General features: G+C 46.8%; 1 protein-coding gene across 11 annotated transcripts in view; it reads right to left on the reverse strand.

Moving 5' to 3' along the window:
* The window catches only part of LOC129016240 (nuclear pore complex-interacting protein family member A5-like), a 31,254-nt gene extending 7,573 nt beyond the window's left edge, over positions 1–23,681 (reverse strand). The window contains exons 1-11 of one of the 11 annotated variants that reach the window (XM_063654678.1): positions 23,458–23,679; positions 21,474–21,561; positions 16,486–16,614; positions 12,975–13,074; positions 12,673–12,811; positions 9,623–9,724; positions 8,547–8,607; positions 8,265–8,437; positions 8,053–8,147; positions 6,814–6,884; positions 782–5,060 (exon numbers count right to left, since the gene is read on the reverse strand). In XM_063654678.1, coding sequence (XP_063510748.1) covers positions 1,371–5,060; positions 6,814–6,884; positions 8,053–8,147; positions 8,265–8,437; positions 8,547–8,607; positions 9,623–9,724; positions 12,673–12,811; positions 12,975–13,074; positions 16,486–16,614; positions 21,474–21,539 — 4,626 coding nt within the window. In that variant the 5' untranslated portion in view covers positions 21,540–21,561; positions 23,458–23,679 and the 3' untranslated portion in view covers positions 782–1,370. Of the gene's footprint in view, positions 1–781; positions 6,888–8,052; positions 8,148–8,264; positions 8,438–8,546; positions 8,608–9,622; positions 9,725–12,672; positions 12,812–12,974; positions 13,075–16,485; positions 16,615–19,717; positions 20,624–21,473; positions 21,927–23,229 lie in introns of those variants that run through there. The other 10 variants (XM_063654675.1, XM_063654673.1, XM_063654679.1 and 7 more) reach the window with 10 other exon arrangements.
* Between the last annotated feature and the right edge of the window lie 733 nt (positions 23,682–24,414).

Raw genomic sequence — 24,414 nt, forward strand, 5'->3', positions numbered from 1 at the left:
AGAGCCTCTACTCGGCCACCCATCATCTGGGATGTGAGGAGCGCCTCTGCCCGGCCACCCTGTCTGGGATGTGAGGAGCACCTCTACCCGGCCACCCATCGTCTGGGATGTGAGGAACGCCTCTGCCCGGCCGCCCCGTCTGGGAAGTGAGGAGCACCTCTGCCCGGCCTCCCTATCTGGGAAGTGAGGAATGCCTCTGCCCAGCCGCCCTGTCTGGGAGGTGTACCCAACAGCTCCAAAGAGACAGCGACCATCGGGAGCAGCCCATGAGGATGATGGCAGCTTTGTTGAAGAGAAGAGGGGGAAGTGTGGGGAAAGGAAGGAGAGATCAGATTGTTGCTGTGTCTGTGTAGAAAGAGGTGGGCATAGGAGACTCCATTTTGTTCTGACTAGGAGAAATTCTTCTGCCTTGGGATGCTGTTGATCTATGGCCTTTCCCCCAGCCCCCTGCTCTCTGAAACATGTGCTGTGGCAACTCAGGGTTAAATGGATTAAGGGCGGTGCAAGATGTGCTTTGTTAAACAGATGCTTGAAGGCAGCATGCTCTTTAAGAGTCATCACCACTCCCTAATCTCAAGTACCCAGGGACACAAACACTGCAGAAGGCCGCAGGGACCTCTGCCTAGGAAAACCAGAGACCTTTGTTCATGTGTTTATCTCCTGACCTTCCCTCCACTGTTATCCTATGACCCTCCCATATCCCCCTCTCCGAGAAACACCCAAGAATCATCATAAATACTTCATAAAAAAAAAAAATTTCTGGAATTCACATTTTAAAAATAAAAAACCAAACAGGTGAATTTAACTTTTATTTAACTCAATATATCTAAAATACCAAATATCATTTCAATATATAATAAATATAAAATTACTAGACTCTTTTACAGTTTCTGGTCTTATGGCTTTGACATGTGGTGTGTAATTTAAGCTTATAGCACATCTCAATTTAGACTATCGCATTTCAAGTCTCGGTAGTCACCTGTCATTAATGGCTACTGTAATGGGCATTAAAAGTCTAAGAACTTGTCTTCTGTAGTTTTCCTACATAGGGAGATAATTTCTGGGCAGTCTGTTGTCAGTATATGGCCCTTTGAAAATGATGCCTAGTTGTTATTGAAACAGAATAAATTGGCCATTGGGCATTTGGTACCAAAAAAAAAAAAAAAAAAGAGCTTACTCTATACAGGCATTGGGGGCTAAGCAGTGAAAAAAATCTAAGCACCTACACTCAAGGAGTTTATAGTCAAAGTGACTGAAATACAAATAAACTAGCAGTTCTAAAAGTGAGAAAAGCTTAGGGTTCTGGGAGTGGGGGAGTGATGAAAAAATGCTTATCATATGATAGGTGCACAATCAATACTTAAATGAATTTATGTGTTGCAAAAATGATGAATAAATAGAATCAACAACATAACAGACGCCTTCCTCCAACACAATAAAAATAAAACAAAAAACAAACACAAAAGCAAACAAAACAAAAAACGGTCAAAACAGTCAGGAGGTTTCTTGAGTCTCCTGATATCATCAGCTCGATGAAATGGTACAGGTCTCAGGTGACACTGGACGGGAGGTGTTTGTGGTCTCAGAAAATCATCAACTGGAGAAGGTGGAACAGGTACCAGAAGACACTCGGGAGGTGTCTTCAGGCTCACAGAATCATCAACTGGAGAAGGTGGAAGGGGTGCGATAAAACACTCGGGAGGTTCCTTGGGTCTCCTAAAATCATCAGCTCGAGGAAATGCTACAGGTCCCAGGCGACGCTCGATGGGAGGTGCCTGTGGTGTGAGAAAATCATCAACTGGAGAAGGTGGAAGGGGTACCAGAAGACACTCGGGAGGTGTCTTCAGGCTCACAGAATCATCAACTGCAGAAGGTGGAAGGGGTGCGAAAAAACACTCGGGAGGTTCCTTGGGTCTCCTAAAATCATCAGCTCGAGGAAATGCTACAGGTCCCAGGCGACGCTCGATGGGAGGTGCCTGTGGTGTGAGAAAATCATCAACTGGAGAAGGTGGAAGGGGTACCAGAAGACACTCGGGAGGTGTCTTCAGGCTCAGAGAATCATCAACTGGAGAAGGTGGAAGGGGTGCAAAAAAACAGTCAGGAGGTTTCTTGAGTCTCCTAATATCATCAGCTCGATGAAATGGTACAGGTCTCAGGTGACACTGTAGTTGAGGTGTTTTTGGTGTGAGAAAATCATCAACTGCAGAAGGTGGAAGAGGTACCACAAGACACTTGGGAGGTTTCTTCAGGCTCAGAGAATCATCAACTGGAGAAGGTGGAAGGGGTGCAGAAAAACAGTCAGGAGGTTTCTTGAGTCTCCTGATATCATCAGCTCGAGGAAATGCTACAGGTCCCAGGCGACAACGCTTGATGGGAGGTTCCTGTGATGTGAGAAAATCATCAACTGGAGAAGGTGGAAGGGGTAAGAAAAAACAGTCGGGAGGTTCCTTGGGTCTCCTAAAATCATCAGCTTGAGGAAATGCTACAGGTCCCAGGTGACGACGCTTGATGGGAGGTGCCGGTGGTGTGAGAAAATCATCTACTGGAGAAGGTGGAAGGGGTACCAGAAGACACTCGGGAGGTGTCTTCAGGCTCAGAGAATCATCAACTGGAGAAGGTGGAAGGGGTGCGAAAAAACAGTCAGGAGGTTTCTTGAGTCTCCTGATATCATCAGCTCGAGGAAATGCTACAGGTCCCAGGCGACAACGCTTGATGGGAGGTTCCTCTGATGTGAGAAAATCATCAACTGGAGAAGGTGGAAGGGGTAAGAAAAAACAGTCGGGAGGTTCCTTGGGTCTCCTAAAATCCTCAGCTTGAGGAAATGCTACAGGTCCCAGGTGATGACGCTTGATGGGAGGTGCTGGTGGTGTGAGAAAATCATCAACTGGAGAAGGTGGAAGGGGTACCAGAAGACACTCGGGAGGTGTCTTCAGGCTCAGAGAATCATCAACTGGAGAAGGTGCAAGGGGTGCAAAAAAAAAGTCAGGAGGTTTCTTGAGTCTCCTGATATCATCACCTCGAGGAAATGCTACAGGTCCCAGGCGACAACGCTTGATGGGAGGTTCCTCTGATGTGAGAAAATCATCAACTGGAGAAGGTGGAAGGGGTAAGAAAAAACAGTCGGGAGGTTCCTTGGGTCTCCTAAAATCCTCAGCTTGAGGAAATGCTACAGGTCCCAGGTGATGACGCTTGATGGGAGGTGCTGGTGGTGTGAGAAAATCATCAACTGGAGAAGGTGGAAGGGGTACCAGAAGACACTCAGGAGGTGTCTTCAGGCTCAGAGAATCATCAACTGGAGAAGGTGCAAGGGGTGCAAAAAAAAAGTCAGGAGGTTTCTTGAGTCTCCTGATATCATCAGCTCGAGGAAATGCTACAGGTCCCAGGCGACAACGCTTGATGGGAGGTTCCTCTGATGTGAGAAAATCATCAACTGGAGAAGGTGGAAGGGGTAGCAGAAGACACTCGGGAGGTGTCTTCAGGCTCAGAGAATCATCAACTGGAGAAGGTGGAAGTGATAAGAAAAAACAGTTGGGAGGTTCCTTGGGTCTCCTAAAATCATCAGCTCGAGGAAATGCTACAGGTCCCAGGTGATGACGCTTGATGGGAGGTGCCTGTGGTGTGAGAAAATCATCAACTGGAGAAGGTGGAAGGGGTACCAGAAGACACTCGGGAGGTGTCTTCAGGCTCACAGAATCATCAACTGGAGAAGGAGGAAGGGGTGCAAAAAAACAGTCAGGAGGTTTCTTGAGTCTCTGGATATCATCAGCTCGATGAAATGGTACAGGTCTCAGGTGACACTGGACGGGAGGTGTTTGTGGTCTCAGAAAATCATCAACTGGAGAAGGTGGAAGGGGTACCAGAAGACACTCGGGAGGTGTCTTGAGGCTCAGAGAATCATCAACTGCAGAAGGTGGAAGTGGTGTGAAAAAACAGTCGGGAGGTTCCTTGGGTCTCCTAAAATCATCAGCTTGAGGAAATGCTACAGGTCCCAGGCGACGACGCTCGATGGGAGGTGCCTGTGGTGTGAGAAAATCATCAACTGGAGAAGGTGGAAGGCATACCAGAAGACACTTGGGAGGTGTCTTCAGGCTCACAGAATCATCAACTGGAGAACGTGGAAGGGGTGCGAAAAAGCACTCGGGAGGTTCCTTGGGTCTCCTAAAATCATCAGCTCGAGGAAATGCTACAGGTCCCAGGCGACGCTCGATGGGAGGTGCCTGTGGTGTGAGAAAATCATCAACTGGAGAAGGTGGAAGGGGTACCAGAAGACACTCAGGAGGTGTCTGCAGCCTCAGAGAATCATCAACTGGAGAAGGTGGAAGGGGTGTGAAAAAACAGTCAGGAGGTTTCTTGAGTCTCCTAATATCATCAGCTCGATGAAATGGTACAGGTCTCAGGTGACACTGTAGTTGAGGTGTTTTTGGTGTGAGAAAATCATCAACTGCAGAAGGTGGAAGAGGTACCACAAGACACTCGGGAGGTGTCTTCAGGCTCAGAGAATCATCAACTGGAGAAGGTGGAAGGGGTGTGAAAAAACAGTCAGGAGGTTTCTTGAGTCTCCTGATATCATCAGCTTGATGAAATGGTACAGGTCTCAGGTGACACTGGACGGGAGGTGTTTGTGGTCTCAGAAAATCATCAACTGGAGAAGGTGGAAGGGGTACCAGAAGACACTCGGGAGGTGTCTTCAGGCTCAGAGAATCATCAACTGGAAAAGGGGAAATTGGTATGAAAAGACCCTCGGGAGGTGTCTTGAGTCTCGGAAAATCATCAGCTCGAGGAAGTGGTTCAGGTCCCAGGGCACACTCGTCTTGAGGTGTCTCTCTTCTCAGAAAATCATCAGTTGTTGAATGTGGTTGAGGTCCTAGTAGACACTGTAGTCGAGAAAGAGTCAGCAGTCTCAGACACCCTTTAACTGATGGATGTGGTTGACCTCTCAGATCACACTGAGGTGGAGGAGTTGGCTTGTGGCCCATCCTTTTTCTTAAAGTTTCAGCCATGAGGTAGGGCCAGTAGGGCAACCCTGAGGAATGATGGTGCTCCACTGCCGCCATCCTGACCTGTAGGGCCGAAGGAGGAAATGTTTTCACACATATTCATTTGATGGACAAAATTACCGCCACCAACACAGGCTGCACCTTCTGTTGCTGGTGATAGATTTTTGCACCTTTCCCTCCTCCAGGTTTCAAAATAGCAGTATCAGTGTCATAATATCACCCTTCCACTGAGTACTGCCCACAGCTGGGGAGTAAAGAAAAGTCACTGGGACACACTGTTGTCTCCACATGCCACTGTGTCTGTTTGCAAATGGAGGCAGGCTGGGGTCCTGCCCCAGGGAAGACAGAGTAATAACAGGGTAATAAAGAAGCATGTTTGAGACACAGGAGTGTCTATGTCTATCCTCTTTCCTCCCTCACAGCCAGCACCAGAGCACGTTTCTTGCACCAGGTCAACAGAGAGTAAGAGAGGCATGAAAAGCCCATTGTCCACACATGTTGCAGCTTCTTTTTGGAGAATGTTTTCCAGGCCTTTTATGTTCTGTCTCTGATTCTCAGAACTCTGCAAGGTCAGTGTGACCACCCTGCTCCAAATCGAAGAAAACAGAGGTTTCCAGAGGAAGGAGAAATTGTGCCCAGGGTCACACAGCTTGCAAGAGGCAGAGTGGAAGTTGATTCCAGCTCTGCCTGCGGGACCCTCTCATTTCCCCTCTGTTTCCCTTCTGGACAAAGGATCTTCTTCACTCTGGAGGTGCCACCCATGAGAACAAAGAGCTCTGGAGAGATGTGGATTCCTGAAGAGCTTCAGGGGAACTGGGAGAGGGATTTCTGACAGAACAATCTTATCTCAAGAAGTCAGTTAGACATGGCTGTAATATTTCTTTTCACTCCCAGGTAATACCAAATTGTAAGTGCACTACGACATAAAGAATACCCCATGGAAAAATGAGGTGGGAGTTCTAAAGAAAGCAAGTTTTAAAACTGTGTTTCACTTCAAGTGTACAAGTCCCATCATGTGTAATCATAGGACTCGGCAGCTTTTGAAGGTACAGAGGCCACACAAGAATCAGCTTAGCTGAGCATCATTTAAGGCCTTCATTTGGAATTGTCCCTGTAGGTAATAAGTTACATTCACTCTTCACTAATTTACAGTCAGGGCCTATTTGCTATTACAAATATGGAACCTCTGACACTTAGAATATTAGATCAGGGGCCCCACTGGGTGGGTATGAAGGTGTTTTTGCACAACATGGTTACCAACAGGGATGGGACTGTGACGAACTATGGAATTGGCCTTGTCAAAGAGCATTCAAAATTGCACAAAGCACAAATTAATGTTAGATTAATGCGTTTTCACTATTTTCACTTCTGGGAATACAGCAGATATTTCAAACGTTAATCACCTACATTACGGCAGAATGCAAACAAAATCACAGCAAAAGAAAATCCCACATATTTCGGAAATGAGACCCCACAACATCTTGGGTAAGGTGGATCAGTCAGAGTTCACCGCGCCATGAGACCTACAGTACTGGAGGTCAGTGGTGCCTCCTCGTGTTATTTCTGGAAACAGAACAGTAAAAGCCCTTCAGCCCTCGGTCCCTGAGCTTTTATGGATTCTGGAGGTGCCACCAACGATGATCAGCTGGGAACGGAGAAGCCTGAAAGCTCATGGAGAAGATTTTGCTTCTCAAGAAGTCGAGACAGAAAAGGCACCACAGAACCTACAGAGCAGAGGCCAGGCCAGGAGAGGGCATTGTCGGAAAAGACCAAAGCGTCCTGATATAGGAAGAGTGAAAACGTCCCCAGCATTTACCTTTGTCTTCTCTGTGTTTTCAGCTGGGACGCCGCTGCTGTTCCTCATGGGAACCCAATGAGGTCCTGAATCTGCTAAGGGCCAGAGAAGGGAATGGGGCTAAATCTGGCTTGCATGTTCTGTGCAGAATAAGAAACCCTCCACACCCTCCGATGCCATCTCACTCTCTGCCACACAGGTCCCTTACCAGAGGCACAGGGTTTATTGACCACATGCCTCAGAGGACTCTGGAGCCCTCTGGACCCTCGTCCTTGAGGAAGATACCACAGAGCCCTGGTCCAGGGGTATTCTTAACTCTCAACAGGCTGTGAACAGGTCAGGCTCTAACCAGCTGGAAATGAGCTCTAAATCAGTACATATCAGAGGAAATCACTCATCATGTGAGCACAGACTCAAAATTAAAATAGGAACAGCCATGGTTGGAAGAATATCAATAAACCCTGGACAGGAACAGCACTGCTCCTCTTCTTCAAGCCATAGGGACATTTAAAATTCTGTGGATTCATAGTTAATCTAACTTTCATACCTGGCCAGGTATTATCAATACTTATTAACAGAAATGGACATAAAGAGATGAACAGTCATGAGAAAAGGTAAGAGCTACAGAAATTAACTGGAAAGTTTTAGGGTTACACTTCAAATGTTAGAGGAGTAGGATTACATAGAAATCTAACTTACTAATGGAGTTATATAGTTGACAATAAACAACTTAAACAAAAAGAATGAAGGAAGTTCCAAAAAGTGTAAATAAATGCTTCTTTTCTTAAAGCAGATCTCAAGCTACAATATTGATCCATGAAGACATGGCCAGAAAATCTGTGCTCTCATCAGCCCATGTGGCTCCCATTCTAAAGTGTTATTATTGTTTTCTCAAGTGAAAGAAAAATAAATCCTTCACACTGAGTGAAGGTGGAAAGGGGAGCTGGCCCACCTGCCTTCTAGGCTCAATTCCTCAGTTAAAAGTAACCAAGACATCAGGGTGGGGCAACGTCCACAGTCAGTGGAGCGGCCTGAGCTCCACCATTCACAGGGGACTAGCCAAGAGCCATTCAGCTCGGGCACCTGAGAAAAATAGTGTCCTGCCACCCAGCGAAACAACTGTTCTCTTTATAAGTGCTTGGAATTGTTTCCAGGAAACATAACAATCACCCCACCCGAGCCCTCATCCCCAAAAGGAGAAGCAAGGTGTGTGGATTGTGCAGCACCAATTAAGCGGCTGCCTTCACAGCAAGCTCCTACCCCTCCAGAAAGGGTTCTCTAGGCCCGGTCGTCCCTGGACTGGCTCCTGACTCATGTGTCTCTCTGGCACTCTCTGCTTTTGCCTCATTTCACACCTAGAAGACATAGAAAGAATTGACTTGAAGAATTAAAACACCAAGTTCTTTACTAGATGCTCAAAGCTGTATCTCAAAACAAAAACATCCTTTAAAATGTCCATCACAATGACCTACCTGTGCCGCTTGTAGGCAGCCTTCCTCTCTGCCATCCACCTTTGCAAGGCTTGAGCACAGAGGTGTGGGGAGAAAAATACATCCATGTCCTGACCTGGCAGACTATGTCCAAAAGCAAGGAAAACAAACAAACTTCCCGAGTTGGCAAGAGGCTTTCTTGCAGAAGCGGTGATCTGAAAAAGCCAACACATGAGAAATTGAATGTTGAGAGAGTCTAAGGGCAGTGGCATCATCTGCATCAGCACTGAACTATCCTGCAACTGCGGGGAGGAAGCTCCTTACTTTGCATCTGTAGTAGTCCTCTTCCCACCGCTGCAACTCTTGCGTGCGTTGAAACGGTTGCCTATGGATTACAATCACTTTCATCAGATAAAGCACCACTTTCAGGATGACTTTAAATAATCTGCCATGTTTCTGTTATCCTCACAACTGTACCCTTACACAATCTATCTATACCTAGAAAACGTATTTCAGATGGCTGTAAGAGTACAGTCTGAGCCGGTCGCGGTGGCTGACGCCTGTAATCCCAGCACTCTGGGAGGCCGAGGCGGGTGGATCACGAGGTCAGGAGATTGAGAACATCGTGGCTAATACGGTGAAACCCCATCTCTACTAAAAATACAAAGAATTAGCCGGGCGTGGTGGCAGGCACCTGTAATCCCAGCTACTTGGGAGGCTGAGGCAGGGGAATCACTTGAACCTAGGAGGCGGAGGTTACAGTGAGCCAAGATCACGTCATTGCACTCCAGGCTGGGTGACAGAGTGAGACTCCACCTCAGAAAAAAATAACAAAAACAAAAACAAAAACAGTACAGTCTGATCCAAACTGTTGCTGTATTGATTCCTCCTCTTTTGCTTATTGCCTGCTGACTTCTGAGTTGACAATTTCCTTCCCCATTCTCAGTATATCCCTAATTCATCCTTCATTGAGCATCTTTTATCATAAAGCTCTATTCTCTTTGTATTAATATCCTTTCCGTGTTTCACAGGGCAGAAACAGCTGGGCTTATAAACAGGCATAGTCCTTTTGAAGGATGTGGTTGATCCTACAACAACACACTTTCCTAAGGATGACAACAACTCACTCCACCCCTAGAATAGCTGGTAACTGAGTTTCCACACAGTCTAGCTGGCAATGGGGTCAGGAGACGTTTTGCTACTTCACATCTTTTGGTCACTGGTAAATCTTAAGGTACTTTGTTTTCTGTTTTGTCAACTCTCTCTCTCTCTCTCTGGATATGTCTTCTGACCATTTGTTTCTATTTCTGCATTGACTGGGTCTAAACATTGTACAAAGGTTAAAAACAACATTCCAATGGGGGTTTCCTAAGAGGGTGGGGTTCAGTTTCTCAACTCACAGTTGGGTGTGTATTTCTTTCATATCCAATTTCCCATTCTCCTCTGCCTCTGATAGCTGCCTCTCATTTTCTGCTTGCTCACATTCTTTCATGTTTTGTTTCCTGAGATTGGAAGGGAGGGAAATGCACACACATGATCCACCAGCCCGTGTGGGATTCCCTCTGCCCTTCTGGCATCTGAAGGCTGTGATTCAAAGATCCCCCCTGCAACCTTCCCATAAATGAACCAACTGATTCTCACAACCAAAGGGAGAATTGACCCCTCTCATTGAGGGACAAAGAAATATCACACTCTGGCCTGCTGGCAAGTCACCTGTCATTTCTAGCTCATCTTCATAGTTCTATAGTTAGTCCTATTCTTTAGTAAATATAAAGACTATTAAAAGCTTCTATGAGGTGCACTATGTGTGTCTCTGGGGTCAGTCTTGTGCTTGACACAGCGAAAGCTCATTTTAGTTCAGTGTGAAAAACCAGACCTCACCAACTCATCACAACTAACTCCATCGGAAGCAGAGGATTGCTCCTCATCTGCCTCCTCCTGTGGGAGACCTGATTCTCAGTCAGAGGCTGATGCCGGAACTGAGACCATCAGCCATAGAGAGATCCTTCCAGAATATGGTGTCATTAACCCTGCAGTTCACTACTGCACTTTGCCATGATTCAGGACTGGAACTCTTGTCATCGACTTTAAAGATCCTGGTTGAGAGAAAAGGCAATCTGAATGCTGGGCGCATCTATTGAATTAGAAATGATCGGAATGGCTCCTAAGTCAGGGTGTTATGTCCTGAAAATAGATGACAACTGCAAACCCTCCACCCTGGTGTTGACTGACTTTAACAAGGTTCAGTTCACAGAGAGTGAGGGCAGAAAAAGGAAATGGCCTAAAAAGGTAAGTGTGCTGTGTTGCCCTCACACCACTTGATTCATGCTCCTGATCCTAAGGACCTCACCTGATACTTGGTTTTATAAGAAGGATGTGTAAAATTCCCAGAATGCTACGAAACAGGGACAAAAACACTTCAAAGAGAAAGTTAATGAACTTGTTTCTGACCACAGGGCATCCTTCAGCACATGCTGTCTGGAGTGGCCTCAAATAAGGAGTGTGTGGTGAGGTGCTGAGAATGCAATGGGAGCAGGGTCCTGTCCCCACGCTAAATGAGCTCACAGATTAATGCAAATGAGAAGCCAGTGAGGACCTCACTACTCCTGCTGTGCACTTGGGAACTACAAACACAAAACCTGATTCTGGAAGGAAGCTAAGGAAGCATTCTAATCTTGAGTTGACATAAGTGCATCTGAAGCTTCCGATCTCCGATGAGAACGATGGGGGACACCAAACAGAATATAAAACCCATGATTGAATACATCAAATTGCTAACATGGCAGTAAACAGACATGAGGTCAAGATGGAGAAGAAGGAAACCCAGGACGAAAGTCAGCCTTGCATTTGGAACCCATTTCCCTGAGTTTCATTGCTGAATTCCAGAAGGGACTACTGAGATGCAAAGAAGCAGAGCAGCTTTTGTACACATGCATGCGATTAGATGAAAAACAAGTGGATTGAGAGTCTGCCAATGAAAGCGACCCGTACTGAAGTCCACTGGCTCTGGTTGAGACCCAGAAGAGTCACACATCAGAACAGAGGTGGATAGGAAATACCCTGGTCTTTGTAGGGACTAAGCCTGCACTGACGACCTCAATTGCAGCCTGTATGGAGGACCCCGACCATCCCCCAGAAGTAGACTCCCATCTCTTCTGCAACAAGATAACATGCTACTAGGCCTCAATTCATTGCTAAATATTTTTTAACAAGTATCTCACATTTAACAAAAAAAGATCAGTCATATGGCAGCAAAATACAATGTAATACGACCAAAACGTGAAAGACTGAAAATGAATCTGGAGGTGAGCCAAGCATTGAATTCAACAATCCAGGCTGGGAGCAGTGGCTCACGCTGGGAGGCAGACGCAGGCGGATCACCTGAGGTCATGAGTTCAAGACTAGCCTGGCCAACATGGTGAACCCCGGTCTTTACTAAAAATACAAAAATTGGGCTGGGCACAGTGGCTCACGCCTGTAATCCCAGCACATTGGGAGGCCAAGGTGTGCAGATCATGATGTCAGGAGTTCTAGACCAGCCTGGCCAATATGGTGAAACCCCACCTCTACTAAAAATACAAAAATTATCCGGGCATGGTGGCATATGCCTGTAGTCCCAGCTACTCAAGAGGCTGAGGGATAAGAATCACTTGAACCTGGGAGGCGGAGGTTGCAGTGAGCCAAGATCACACCACTGCACTCTAGCCTGGGTGACAGAGTGAGACTCTGTCTCAAAAAAAAAAAAAAAAAAAAAAATTGGCTGACTGTGGTGGCACACACCTGTAATCCAAGCTACTCGGGAGGCTGAGGCAGAATTGCTTCAACCTGGGAGGCAGAGGTTGCAGTGAGCCAATATTGGGCCATAGCACTCCAGCCTGGCGACAGAGTGAGACTCTATCTCAAAATTTAAAAAAAAAAAAAGGCTGGGTATGGTGGCTCACACCTCTAATCCAGCACTTTGGGAGCCTGAGGCGGGTGGATCACCTGAGGTCAGAAGTTCGAGACCAGCCTGGACAACATGGCAAAACCCCATCTCTAGTAAAAATACAAAAATTAGCTGGGCATGGTGGTGGGCACCTGTAATCCCAGCTACTTGGGAGGCTGAGGCAGGAGAATTGCTTGAACCCAAAAGGCAGTGAGTCGAGATTCTGCCATTGCACTACAGCCTGGGCAACAAGAGCAAAGCTCCATCTCAGGAAAAAAAAAAGAGAAAGGAAAACCAATGCCAGTACTAGCACCTCCTCTTCCCCCGAAAAAATTACAAACAAGAATGTAGGAAAGGAAAGGAATTATGCGGATTAAACTAATCAAGCAGAAAGGACAAACTCAATTTTGAACCCACTGAATTTGCCACAAATATTGTAGAAAATATTCTCAAGGACTTTACAGTTGTCTACTTTGATTGGCACGTGGTTCATAACAACAGTATTTGTGTCAAGGCACATCTTACTCTTCCTCGGCAGTCTTCCTCTGTCCATTGATTTTGTAATGACTGTTGACCTTCCTTGTCACCTTACGGACTTCAGCTGGAACTTTGGCTTCCATATGTCTCCATGAAGTAAAGAGGTCTTCCCGGCCAAATTTAATTCCTGGAAAGGAAGAAACCCTTTTCTTTGTGTGCATACAAATGGACCTCGGCCCTTGGTGAGGGTGAGGAGAGGAGAAGGTGAGAAACCTGAGGGCAAGAAGCTGTTCTTTCCCTTTCCAGGGCAAACTCATTTCCACACTATGGGGACTCCAACAGAGCCATACCTTCCCGGCTACGGCTATTGGACCTCCAGGCTTTCCGCTGTACATCCTTGGATCCGTCATGTACATTTTGTGACTTTAAGACAGTCTTGAGGAAAGACACCTAGGAAATAATAATTTAAGAATGACGGCTGGGCACGCTGGCTCATGCCTATAATCCCAGCACTTTGGGAGGCCGAGGTGGGTGGATCACGGGGTCAGGAGTTCAAGACCAGCTGGCCAAGATGGTGAAACCCCGTCTCTACTAAAAATACAAAAATTAGCCGGGCATGGCTGCGGGCACCTGTAATCCGAGCTACTCGGGAGGCTGAGGCAAAGAACCATTTGAAGCCGGGAGGCGGAAGTTGCAGTGAGCCAAGATCACCGGGAGGTGGTGCATGCCTGTAATCCCAACTACTCGGGAGGCTGAGGCAGGAGAATCACTTGAACCCAGGAGGAAAATGTTGTAGTGAGCTGAGATTGTGCCATTGCACTCCAACCTGGGCAACAAGATTGAAACTCTGTCTCAAAAAAAAAAAAAAAATAGGCCAGGTGCGGTAGCTCACGCCTGTAATCCCAGCACTTTGGGAGGCTGAGGCAGGTGAATCACAAGGTCAAGAGACGGAGACCATCCTGGCCAACATGGTGAAACCCCGTCTCTACTAAAAATGCAAAAATTAGCTGAGCATGGTGGCGCACGCCTGTAGTCCCAGCTACTCGGGAGGCTGAGGCAGGAGAACTGCTTGAACCCGGGAGGCAGAGGTTGCAGTGAGCCGAGATCACACCACTGCACTCCAGCCTGGTGACAGAGACTCCATCTCAAAAAAAAAAAAAAAAAAAAAAAAACAAAAAAAAAAACATGAATATACTTCACACAACTGAACTGTACACTTCAACACGGTTAGATGGTAATTATCATGTTATAAGTATTTTACCACAGGTTAACATGTTTCACAACTTGAAAAGGAAGTAATTACCTTCAGCTCTCCGAGTTCTAGAATTTCTAACATTTCACCCCCTGCTCCTTCCTGGTCTGCACTGGAGCATCTTCCTTCTATCCCTGCTCTACTCAGAGTCCACTTTCCCTTCCCTCACATCAGCTTCATTGAGGCTGGTTTGAACCTAACGCAAAACATTCTCACTAACGACTGAATTCCCACCAAGATTTCCATATTATCACAGTATGCTTTTAATCTTCTAAGATATTAAATATTTGTTCTCATCATAGCTAAAATGCAATGCAAATCCCATCTCAGAAATGGGTCAGATACCTATGAATCTCCTGAGGTAGTTATTGAAATAACTTTTTTTTTTTTTTTGAGATGGAGTGTCACTCTCACCCATGCTGAAGTGCGGTGGCGCTACCTTGGCTCACGGCAACCTCCACCTCCCAGATTCAAGCGATTCTTGTGCCTCAGCCTCCCAAGTAGCTGGGATTACGGGTGCCCGCTACCATGCCTGGCTAATTTTTGTCTTTTTAGTAGAGATGGGGTTGCACCATGTTGGCCCATCTGGTCTTGAACTCCTGACCTCAAGTGATCCACCTGCCTCAGCCTCCCAAAGTGCTGGGATTACAGGCATGAGCCACCACACCTGGCCTGAAATAATATCTTTCAAATTCTTTGCAGAATTTGTTCTTTTCTGATTTCTGCACATAGGATAAAAAACAAAACATGTACTAGGATTTTGAGAGAAGCACGGGTAATCTAAAAAGATGAAAGAGCAACCACATCTATCCCACAGCTACTGCTAGATTTCATAGGAAAGGTAGCTGGCCCAGTTTGGAGCTAGGAGGAATGTCAAACACATGAAGAAATCAGAAGCAAGGAAATGCCATCATGCATGAATGCTTCATGGCACCCATGATGTCCCTGCTTAGGAGGTAGTGGTATAGATGACTAGATGATAAGGACAAAGATGAGAAGGTGTGAAGTTGTCCAAGTCCAACAGCTCAACTGAACTTTCCTCAATGGAATTTTTAAAAAGCGGTAAATTTAAAAACTTCCCCCGGCTCACGTGGGAATCATGCTTGTAATCCCAGCTCACGCTTGTAATCCCAGCACTTTGGGAGGCTGAGGCAGGCGGATCATTTGAGGTCGGGTTTTGAGACTAGCCTGGCCAACATGGTAAAACCCCGACTCTACTAAAAATACAAAAATTAGCTGGGCATGGTGGTGGGCACCTGTAATCCCAGCTACTTGAGAGGCTGAGGCAGGGGAATCGCTTGAAGCCAGGAGGTGGAGGTTGCAGTGAGCCAAGATCACACCATTATACTCCAGCCTGGGCAACACAGGGAGACTCATCTCGGGGCTGGGGGAAAAAAAAAAAACTTCCTCCAATTTATACCGAAAATTCTCTCTTCAGGACTAAGTGGCATAGAGAATGTTAAATGTGCCTCGATATCTTCATAACTCATATATTTTCTGTTTTCTACATATCTTGAAAGGCAGTGCCAAATGACGTGTAATTATCTAGGTAGTAAAACTGAAACATACTTCCTCTTCCCTTGAACATAAAAAAGCATTGTGGTATTAGTACTTTTATCTTGGATCATTGTTCAGAAGGAGGTTCAGCCCCCAGACAACCACATTTTTACTGCCATGAATGGCAAGAGAAAATGTAGAGCTCAACTTACCCAATGGAAAAAAGGCTCAAAAGACAAATTATGGCACAACTTAGCAGCCAAATTCTTACCAAGTACAGACTTTTGACATACTGATCTCTCTCCAGTTGCAACTGTGAACATGCACTTTGAATGATGTCATTCAAAATTACCCTGCCCAGACACACTTTTCATTGATTCTCTGGAGGGCAGTTCTAAGAGATTCTCTGGGGCTTTCTCTGCATCATGAGACGCAGTGCAGTTCTGCCCTTCACCTTCTGGCAGTTTGGCACCTCATCCCTATGACCTCAGAGGAACTTTGTCTCAGGCCAATTGTTTGTTCCTTGAGCTCTTCCATTTCCCCTAAAAATCATTTGCTGCCCCTCTAAATGGCCTACATCTCCATCTATCTCCCTCTCCCCTCAGAAGAGGGTGCTCTTTAAGCATCAACCATCCGGCCCTTCTAGCAGTCTCATTTTTCAGCTGGTTCCCATGTTTATGCCTGTTCTATGTTTTTCTTCTCCTGTTAAGCTGTCTGTTGTCAGCTCATTTCTGCAGTGAATCTTCAGAGAGGAGACTGGAAGCTTTCCTTCCACCCATATGCTAGAACTATAAAGCAGAAGAGTTTAGAAACAATTTCCTATTTAAGTGATGAAACCTCATACTCCATTTCTGATAAATAACACTAAGGTTAAAAAAAGTTATTTTTGACCAAAAGCTCTGTTGACATTTTATTAAACAAACACCAACCTATTTAATTTTCATAATGTAAATGGCAAATATTTTCATAATTCTTATGCTAATAAATCATTTCCCTGATTTTTTGGGTAAAACCACATATTCATAATGAAGTCCAGAAACGTGAATTGTTTTAAATAATTTATTCTTATTTGTGATTACAAGTATACCTCTACAGAAAGTTAGTATACTCACACAAAGGCTAGTTTTCCAGAGGAAAATGGCAAGTGTAGAAATTCCCAGAAACACAATAATGATAACTATCCAAGGAATTCCACAAAAGTCAGTCCCAGGATGAAAATCATCAGGCAGAGAATTGATAACCTGGAATAATAATAGTTGAAATAATGAAAAGGTCAATGACACTGACAATATTTCACTCAGAAAGAATCATCCTTAGAAACCGTCAACCTCCTCCAAAAGGTAACCACATCCCTCAGATATCACCGTGGGATTCCACTGCTACAAAAAAGAACAGAAGTTAGAAGTCTCATGTTTTTCAGATGGCTGGTAGTGTTTTTAGGCATTGCAAATGTGGGGTGTCGTCCTTCTTGGTATAAAGCAGGGATATCCAATCTTTTGGCTTCCCTGGCTATATTAAAAGAAGCAAAGTTGTCTTGAGCCACACATAACATACACTAACACTAACAATAGCTGATGATCTAAAAAAAACTCTTTTTTTTTTTTTTTTTTTTTGGAGACAGTGTTCCACTCCGCTCAGTCGTCCAGGCTGGAGTGCAGTGGTGCAATCCTGGCTCACTGCAACCTCCAGCTCCTGGGCTCAAGCCATTCTCCTCCCTCAGCCTCCCGAGTAGCTGAGATTACAGGTCTCTGCCACCATGCCTGACTAATTTTTGTATTTTTAGTAGAGATGAGGTTTCACCATGTTGGCCAGGCTGGTCTCAAACTCCTGACAGGCGATCTGCCTGCCTCGCTCTCCCAAAGTGCTGGGATTACAGGTGTGAGCCACCGTGCCCTGCCATTTTTTTGCTTTTGTTTTTGTTTGTTGTTTGTTTTTGAGATGGGGTCTCACTCTGTCACCCAGGCTGGAGTGCAGTGGCATGCTCTCGGCTCATTGCAACCTCTGCCTCTCAGGTTCAAGTGATTCTCCTGCCTCAGCCTCCTGAGTAGCTGGGAGTATAGGTGCCTGACAGTGCACTCAGCAAATTTTTGTATTTTTTGTGGAGATGGGGTTTTGCCATGTTGGCCAGGGTGGTCTCAAACTCCTGACCTCAGGTAATCTGCCCACCTCAGCCTCCCAAAGTGCTGGGATTAGAGGCAAGAGCCACTGCACCTGGCCAAAATCTCATAATGTTTTAAGAAAGTTTACAAATTTGTGTTGAACTGCATTCAAAACTGTCCTGGGCCACATGCAGCCCATCACTCATGGGTAAGACAAGCTAAGTATAAAGTAATTATCTTATCTTTTCTTTTCTGTTTTGAGACAAAGTCTTGCTCTGTTACCCAGGCTAGATTGCAGTGGCATGATCTCAGGTCACTGCAACCTCTGCCTCCCGGGTTCAAGCGATTCTCCTGCCTCAGCCTACTGAGTAACTGGGATTACAGTTGCCTGCCACCGTGCTCGGCTAAATTTTGTATTTTTAGTAGAGACAGGGTTTCACCATGTTGGCCAGGCTGGTCTCCAACTCCTGACCTCATGATCTACCTGCCTCGGCCTCCCAAAGTGCTGGGAATACAGGTGTGAGCCACCGCGCCTGGCTAGTAGTTATCTTTTCTTTAAAGTTATTTACTTGTTTTTTAAATTGACATGTAACATTGGATGCATTTATTATATATCATATGATAAAAGAATCCCTCTAAATAATACTTCTCTCTTGGATTATGTGAATCTTTGTCATTTAAAGCTCAGCATAAGTAAAAAAAAAAAAAAAAAAAGAAGGGATTACTTCATTCACAAATAAGTATCAAATTTTAGTGCTTAAAAATTAACAAGGTGGGCCGGGCGCGGTGGCTCATGCTTGTAATCCCAGCAATTTGGGAAGCCGTGGTGGCTGGATCACGAGATCAGGAGATTGAGACCATCCTAGCTAACATGGTGAAACCCCATCTCTATTAAAAATACAAAAAATTAGCAGGGCCTGGTGGCACGTGCCTATAGTTCCAGCTACTCGGCAGGCTGAGGCAGAAGAATCACTTGAACCGGGGAGGCAGAGGTTGCAGTGAGCCGAGATTGCACCACTGCACTTCAGCCTGGGTGACAGAGTGAGACCCCGTTTCCAAAAAAAAAAAAAAAAAAAAAAAAAATACCAAGGTGCAGATCATGAAAATGGCATGAAGTGTGTGGGATTTCTCTAAGATTGTTGATATTCATTCCATTAGACTCTTATGTGAGTGAAGACGAAGACTTCCCCTGAGTAAGTTCAGACAGCTTGTGATAGCATTTCTACATCGATTCCTCAGGATTTAACTATATATTTTTGAAAACATCTCAATTTTAAATGTTTCTTTCAAGATGGTGAATTAAACAGAGATAGCCCTTCAACAGGTTGAACTCAGCATATGCTGAGTCTGAAATGCAAATGATGCAGTTAGAGAACCATACAACAAAGGTAATGATTCAGAAACATGGTGTTGAGCAGAAGAAGGCAGACACAAAAGAGTACCTATGGCATGGCATGCATCTGTATACGCGAAATTCCAGAATAAGCAAGCTAACCCATCATAAGAAACAGACTGGCCGGGAAGAGTGAGAGTTCACTATCTGGGGTGATGTAATAGTTAGATCTTCGCTGGGCACCGTGGTTTACGCCTGTAATCCCAATGCTTTGGGAGGCCGAGGCGGGCGGATCACCTGAGGTCGGGAGTTCACAACCAGCCTGACCAACATGGAGAAATCCTATCTCTACTAAAAATACAAAATTAGCTGGGCGTGGTGGCACACGGCTGTAATCCCAGCCACTCAGGAGGCTGAGGCAGGACAATTGCTTGAACCCCGGAAGCGGAGGTTGCAGTGAGCCGAGATCTTGCCACTGCACTCCAGCCTGGGCAACAGAGTGAGACTGTCTTAAAAAAAAAAAAAAAAAGTCGTCAAGCCAGATGACACAAATCAAATGATATTTCACTTTCTTTTGGTCCATTTTGTTTTTTCAAGACAAGAGTGCAGCGGGGGCATCTCGGCTAACTGCAACTTCCAGCTCTTAGGCCCAAGGATCCTTCCACCTCAGCCTCTCCGGTAACTGGGATAACAGGTATGAACCACCAGGCCCGACTAATCTTTTTTGGAATTTTTTGTAGAGATGCGGTTTCGCTATGATGCCCTGGCTAGTCTTCAACTCCTGGACTCAAGTGATCTGCCCACCTCGGCCCCCTAAAGTGCTGGGATTACAGGCCTGAGCTGTGTAATTTCACACCGCGTGACACAGCCCGGGAACAAGGAAGAAACCCCGCGGGTCCAGCGTCTACTCACATAGGTGGGGTGATGGCTGATAAATCCCAGCAGGAGGAGCCAAAAGAGCAGCCACCACACCGGCATGTCCTGGTCCTCTCAGGGCGCCCTGAGGTGGCCAGGACAGAGGTGGGGGTGGCTTAGAGCAGGGGGAGGGAAGGGGATGGGGATGGGGAGGCAGAGGGAAGGGGGAGGGGAGGGCAGGGAAGGGAAGGGAAAGGAGGAGAAGGGGGCTGTTGGGCACTTGGAGGTGGAAGAGGAGGAGGAGGAGGAGGAGGAGAAAGGGGTCTGGGAAAGGATCCGGTTCAAATTAAGTTCTCAAGCGCTGGTGGAAGGTTTAGTTACAGGTCACGGAGAAGTTCAATCAGGGAAGCAACAGGACGCGCAGGGCAAGGGAGCGTGAGGCTTAGAAGCAGTTAGATGGAGACCAAGGTTCTGCTTTCCACCAAACCACCAAACCTTCTTCTGTCTGGGCCCTCTCTTAGCAACCCTGGGATTTTATACTCCCTCTCCATCAATCCCTGATGTCAGTGGTGCCGCCTCACAATGGACGGTCTGCACGCGCCCCGCCATTCCAATGCCCCCTCCCCCATCTCAGCCCCCCATGCTCCTCCCAAGGACAGGTCCTCTCTGGAACCTTCACAAACCTGATTTCTGGTCCTCCCCAACCAGCTCCCTGTCCCTGCTTCTGGGCACTCCTTCCTTCCTGAGCTCCCAGGGTTCCTCAAGGTCAAACATGGAGAAACCCTATCTCTACTAAAAATACAAAATTAACTGGGTGTGGTGGCACACGGCTGTAATCCCAGCCACTCAGGAGGCTGAGGCAGGAGAATTGCTCGAACCTGGGAAGCAGAGGTTGCAGTGACCTGATATTGTACCACTGTACTCCAATGGGCAACAAGGGATATTGTGCCATTGCACTCCAGCCTGGGCAACAAGGGAGAAACCCTGTCTCAAAAAAATAGTAATAATAAAATAAAAATAAAAATAATAAAATTAAAATAATGTAGATCTTGAACGGGGGTTGGGTTATGCTGGTGTACGTACTTTCCAAAGTTAGTAAACTTACACTTAAGGTTATATATTTTGGCCGGGTGTGGTGGCTCACGCCTGTAATCCCAGCACTTTGGGAGACTGAGGCAGGTGGATCACGAGGTCGAGAGATGGAGACTATCCTGGCGAACATGGTGAAACCCCGTCTATACTAAAAATACAAAAATTAGCCAGGCGTGGTGGTCTGCGCTTGTAATCCCAGCTACTCAGGAGGCTGAGGCAGGACAATTGCTTGAACCCTGGAGGCGGAGGTTGCAGTGAGCCGAGATCTTGCCACTGCACTCCAGCCTGGGCAACAGAGTGAGACTGTCTTAAAAAAAAAAAAAAAAAAAAAAAAAAAGTCGTCAAGCCAGATGACACAAATCAAATGATATTTCACTTTCTTTTGGTCCATTTTGTTTTTTCGAGACAAGAGTGCAGCGGGGCCATCTCAGCTAACTGCAACTTCCAGCTCTTAGGCCCAAGGGATCCTTCCACCTCAGCCTCTCCGGTAACTGGGATAACGGGTATGAACCACCAGGCCCAACTAATCTTTTTTGGAATTTTTTGTAGAGATGGGGTTTCGCTATGATGCCCTGGCTAGTCTTCAACTCCTGGACTCAAGTGATCTCCCCACCTCCGCCCCCTAAAGTGCTGGGATTACGGGCCTGAGCTGTGTAATTTCACGCCGCGTGACACAGCCCGGGAACAAGGAAGAAACCCCGCGGGTCCAGCGTCTACTCACATAGGTGGGGTGATGGCTGATAAATCCCAGCAGGAGGAGCCAAAAGAGCAGCCACCACACCGGCATGTCCTGGTCCTCTCAGGGCGCCCTGAGGTGGCCAGGACAGAGGTGGGGGTGGCTTAGAGCAGGGGGAGGGAAGGGGATGGGGATGGGGAGGCAGAGGGAAGGGGGAGGGGAGGGGAGGGAAGGGAAGGGAAAGGAGGAGAAGGGGGCTGTTGGGCACTTGGAGGTGGAAGAGGAGGAGGAGGAGGAGGAGGAGGAGAAAGGGGTCTGGGAAAGGATCCGGTTCAAATTAAGTTCTCAAGCGCTGGTGGAAGGTTTAGCTACAGGTCACGGAGAAGGTCAATCAGGGAAGCAACAGGACGCGCAGGGCAAGGGAGCGTGAGGCTTAGAAGCAGTTAGATGGAGACCAAGGTCCTGCTTTCCACCAAACCACCAAACCTTCTTCTGTCTGGGCCCTCTCTTAGCAACCCTGGGATTTTATACTCCCTCTCCATCAATCCCTGATGTCAGTGGTGCCGCCTCACAATGGACGGTCTGCACGCGCCCCGCCATTCCAATGCCCCCTCCCCCATCTCAGCCCCCCACGCTCCTCCCAAGGACAGGTCCTCTCTGGAACCTTCACAAACCTGATTTCTGGTCCTCCCCAACCAGCTCCCTGTCCCTGCTTCTGGGCACTCCTTCCTTCCTGAGCTCCCAGGGTTCCTCAAGGTCAAACATGGAGAAACCCTATCTCTACTAAAAATACAAAATTAACTGGGTGTGGTGGCACACGGCTGTAATCCCAGCCACTCAGGAGGCTGAGGCAGGAGAATTGCTCGAACCTGGGAAGCAGAGGTTGCGGTGACCTGATATTGTACCACTGTACTCCAATGGGCAACAAGGGATATTGTGCCATTGCACTCCAGCCTGGGCAACAAGGGAGAAACCCTGTCTCAAAAAAATAGTAATAATAAAATAAAAATAAAAATAATAAAAATAAAATAATGTAGATCTTGAACGGGGGTTGGGTTATGCTGGTGTACGTACTTTCCAAAGTTAGTAAACTTACACTTAAGGTTATATATTTTGGCCGGGCGCGGTGGCTCACGCCTGTAATCCCAGCACTTTGGGAGACTGAGGCAGGTGGATCACGAGGTCGAGAGATGGAGACTATCCTGGCGAACATGCTGAAACCCCGTCTATACTAAAAATACAAAAATTAGCCAGGCATGGTGGTCTGTGCTTGTAATCCCAGCTACTCAGGAGGCTGAGGCAGGACAATTGCTTGAACCCCGGAAGCGGAGGTTGCAGTGAGCCGAGATCTTGCCACTGCACTCCAGCCTGGGCAACAGAGTGAGACTGTCTTAAAAAAAAAAAAAAAAGAAAAAAAACTCGTCAAGCCAGATGACACAAATCAAATGATATTTCACTTTCTTTTGGTCCATTTTGTTTTTTCGAGACAAGAGTGCAGCGGGATCATCTCGGCTAACTGCAACTTCCAGCTCTTAGGCCCAAGCGATCCTCCCACCTCAGCCTCTCCAGTAACTGGGATAACAGGTATGAACCACCAGGCCCGACTAATCTTTTTTGGAATTTTTTGTAGAGATGGGGTTTTGCTATGATGCCCTGGCTAGTCTTCAACTCCTGGACTCAAGTGATCTGCCCACCTCCGCCCCCTAAAGTGCTGGGATTACAGGCCTGAGCCGTGTAATTTCACGCCGCGTGACACAGCCCGGGAACAAGGAAGAAACCCCGCGGGTCCAGCTCTACTCACATAGGTGGGGTGATGGCTGATCAATCCCAGCAGGAGGAGCCAAAAGAGCAGCCACCACACCGGCATGTCCTGGTCCTCTCAGGGCGCCCTGAGGCAGCCAGAACAGAGGTGGGGGTGGCTTAGGGCAGGGGGAGGGAAGGGGACGGGGATGGGGAGGCAGAGGGAAGGGGGAGGGGAGGGGAGGGGAGGGAAGGGAAGGGAAAGGAGGAGAAGAGGGCTGTTGGGCACCTGGAGGTGGAAGAGGAGGAGGAGGAGGAGGAGAAAGGGGTCTGGGAAAGGATCCGGTTCAAATTAAGTTCTCAAGCGCTGGTGGAAGGTTTAGCTACAGGTCACGGAGAAGGTCAATCAGGGAAGCAACAGGACGCGCAGGGCAAGGGAGCATGAGGCTTAGGAGCAGTTAGATGGAGACCAAGGTTCTGCTTTCCGCCAAACCGCCAAACCTTCTTTGGTCTGGGCCCTCTCTTAGCAACCCTGGGATTTTATATTCCCTCTCCACCAATCCCTGATGTCAGTGGTGCCACCTCACAGTGGACGGTCCACACGCGCCCCACCATTCCAATGCCCCCTCCCCCATCTCAGCCCCCCATGCTCCTCCCAAGGAGAGGTCCTCTCTGCAACCTTCACAAACCTGATTTCTGGTCCTCCCCAACCAGCTCCCTGTCCCTGCTTCTGGGCACTCCTTCCTTCCTGAGCTCCCAGGATTCCTCAAAGTCACTCTTGGTGACAAAACATAAAAAACGAATGATGGCAGGACGGCAGGAAGAACCTCATACCCAAGCAGAGTGCTAGGTTTTACAGCCCCCGCTCAGCCATTCATATCCTAAGCAACAAAACATCAGCAGGATGCGGAAGGTCCCAATAGTAAACCATCTCCATCACATCCATGTAGCCATCAGGCCATCAACCTGTATCTCAGGGACAAATTTTGTAGGTACACTCATTTTAAGCATGCATGGTACATTTACAAAAATTAACCTGACTTATTTTGTTCCAGCAAATCTCAATATATTTTAGAGCAATCAGATCACACAGCATGTTTCTGATCATATAACTGTGCTAGAAGTCAATGATTAAAAGCTAACTCCAAATTATTATTTGCTTGGAAATTCAAAGTGCCCTTATAAGATATAAACATAAGAAAGAATCCAAAATGAAACAAGATTGCCTTTAAACTCAATGATAAGA

This window comes from Pongo pygmaeus, chromosome 18 (genome assembly GCF_028885625.2).
Source record: "Pongo pygmaeus isolate AG05252 chromosome 18, NHGRI_mPonPyg2-v2.0_pri, whole genome shotgun sequence".
In the NCBI taxonomy this organism is placed as follows: domain Eukaryota; kingdom Metazoa; phylum Chordata; class Mammalia; order Primates; family Hominidae; genus Pongo; species Pongo pygmaeus.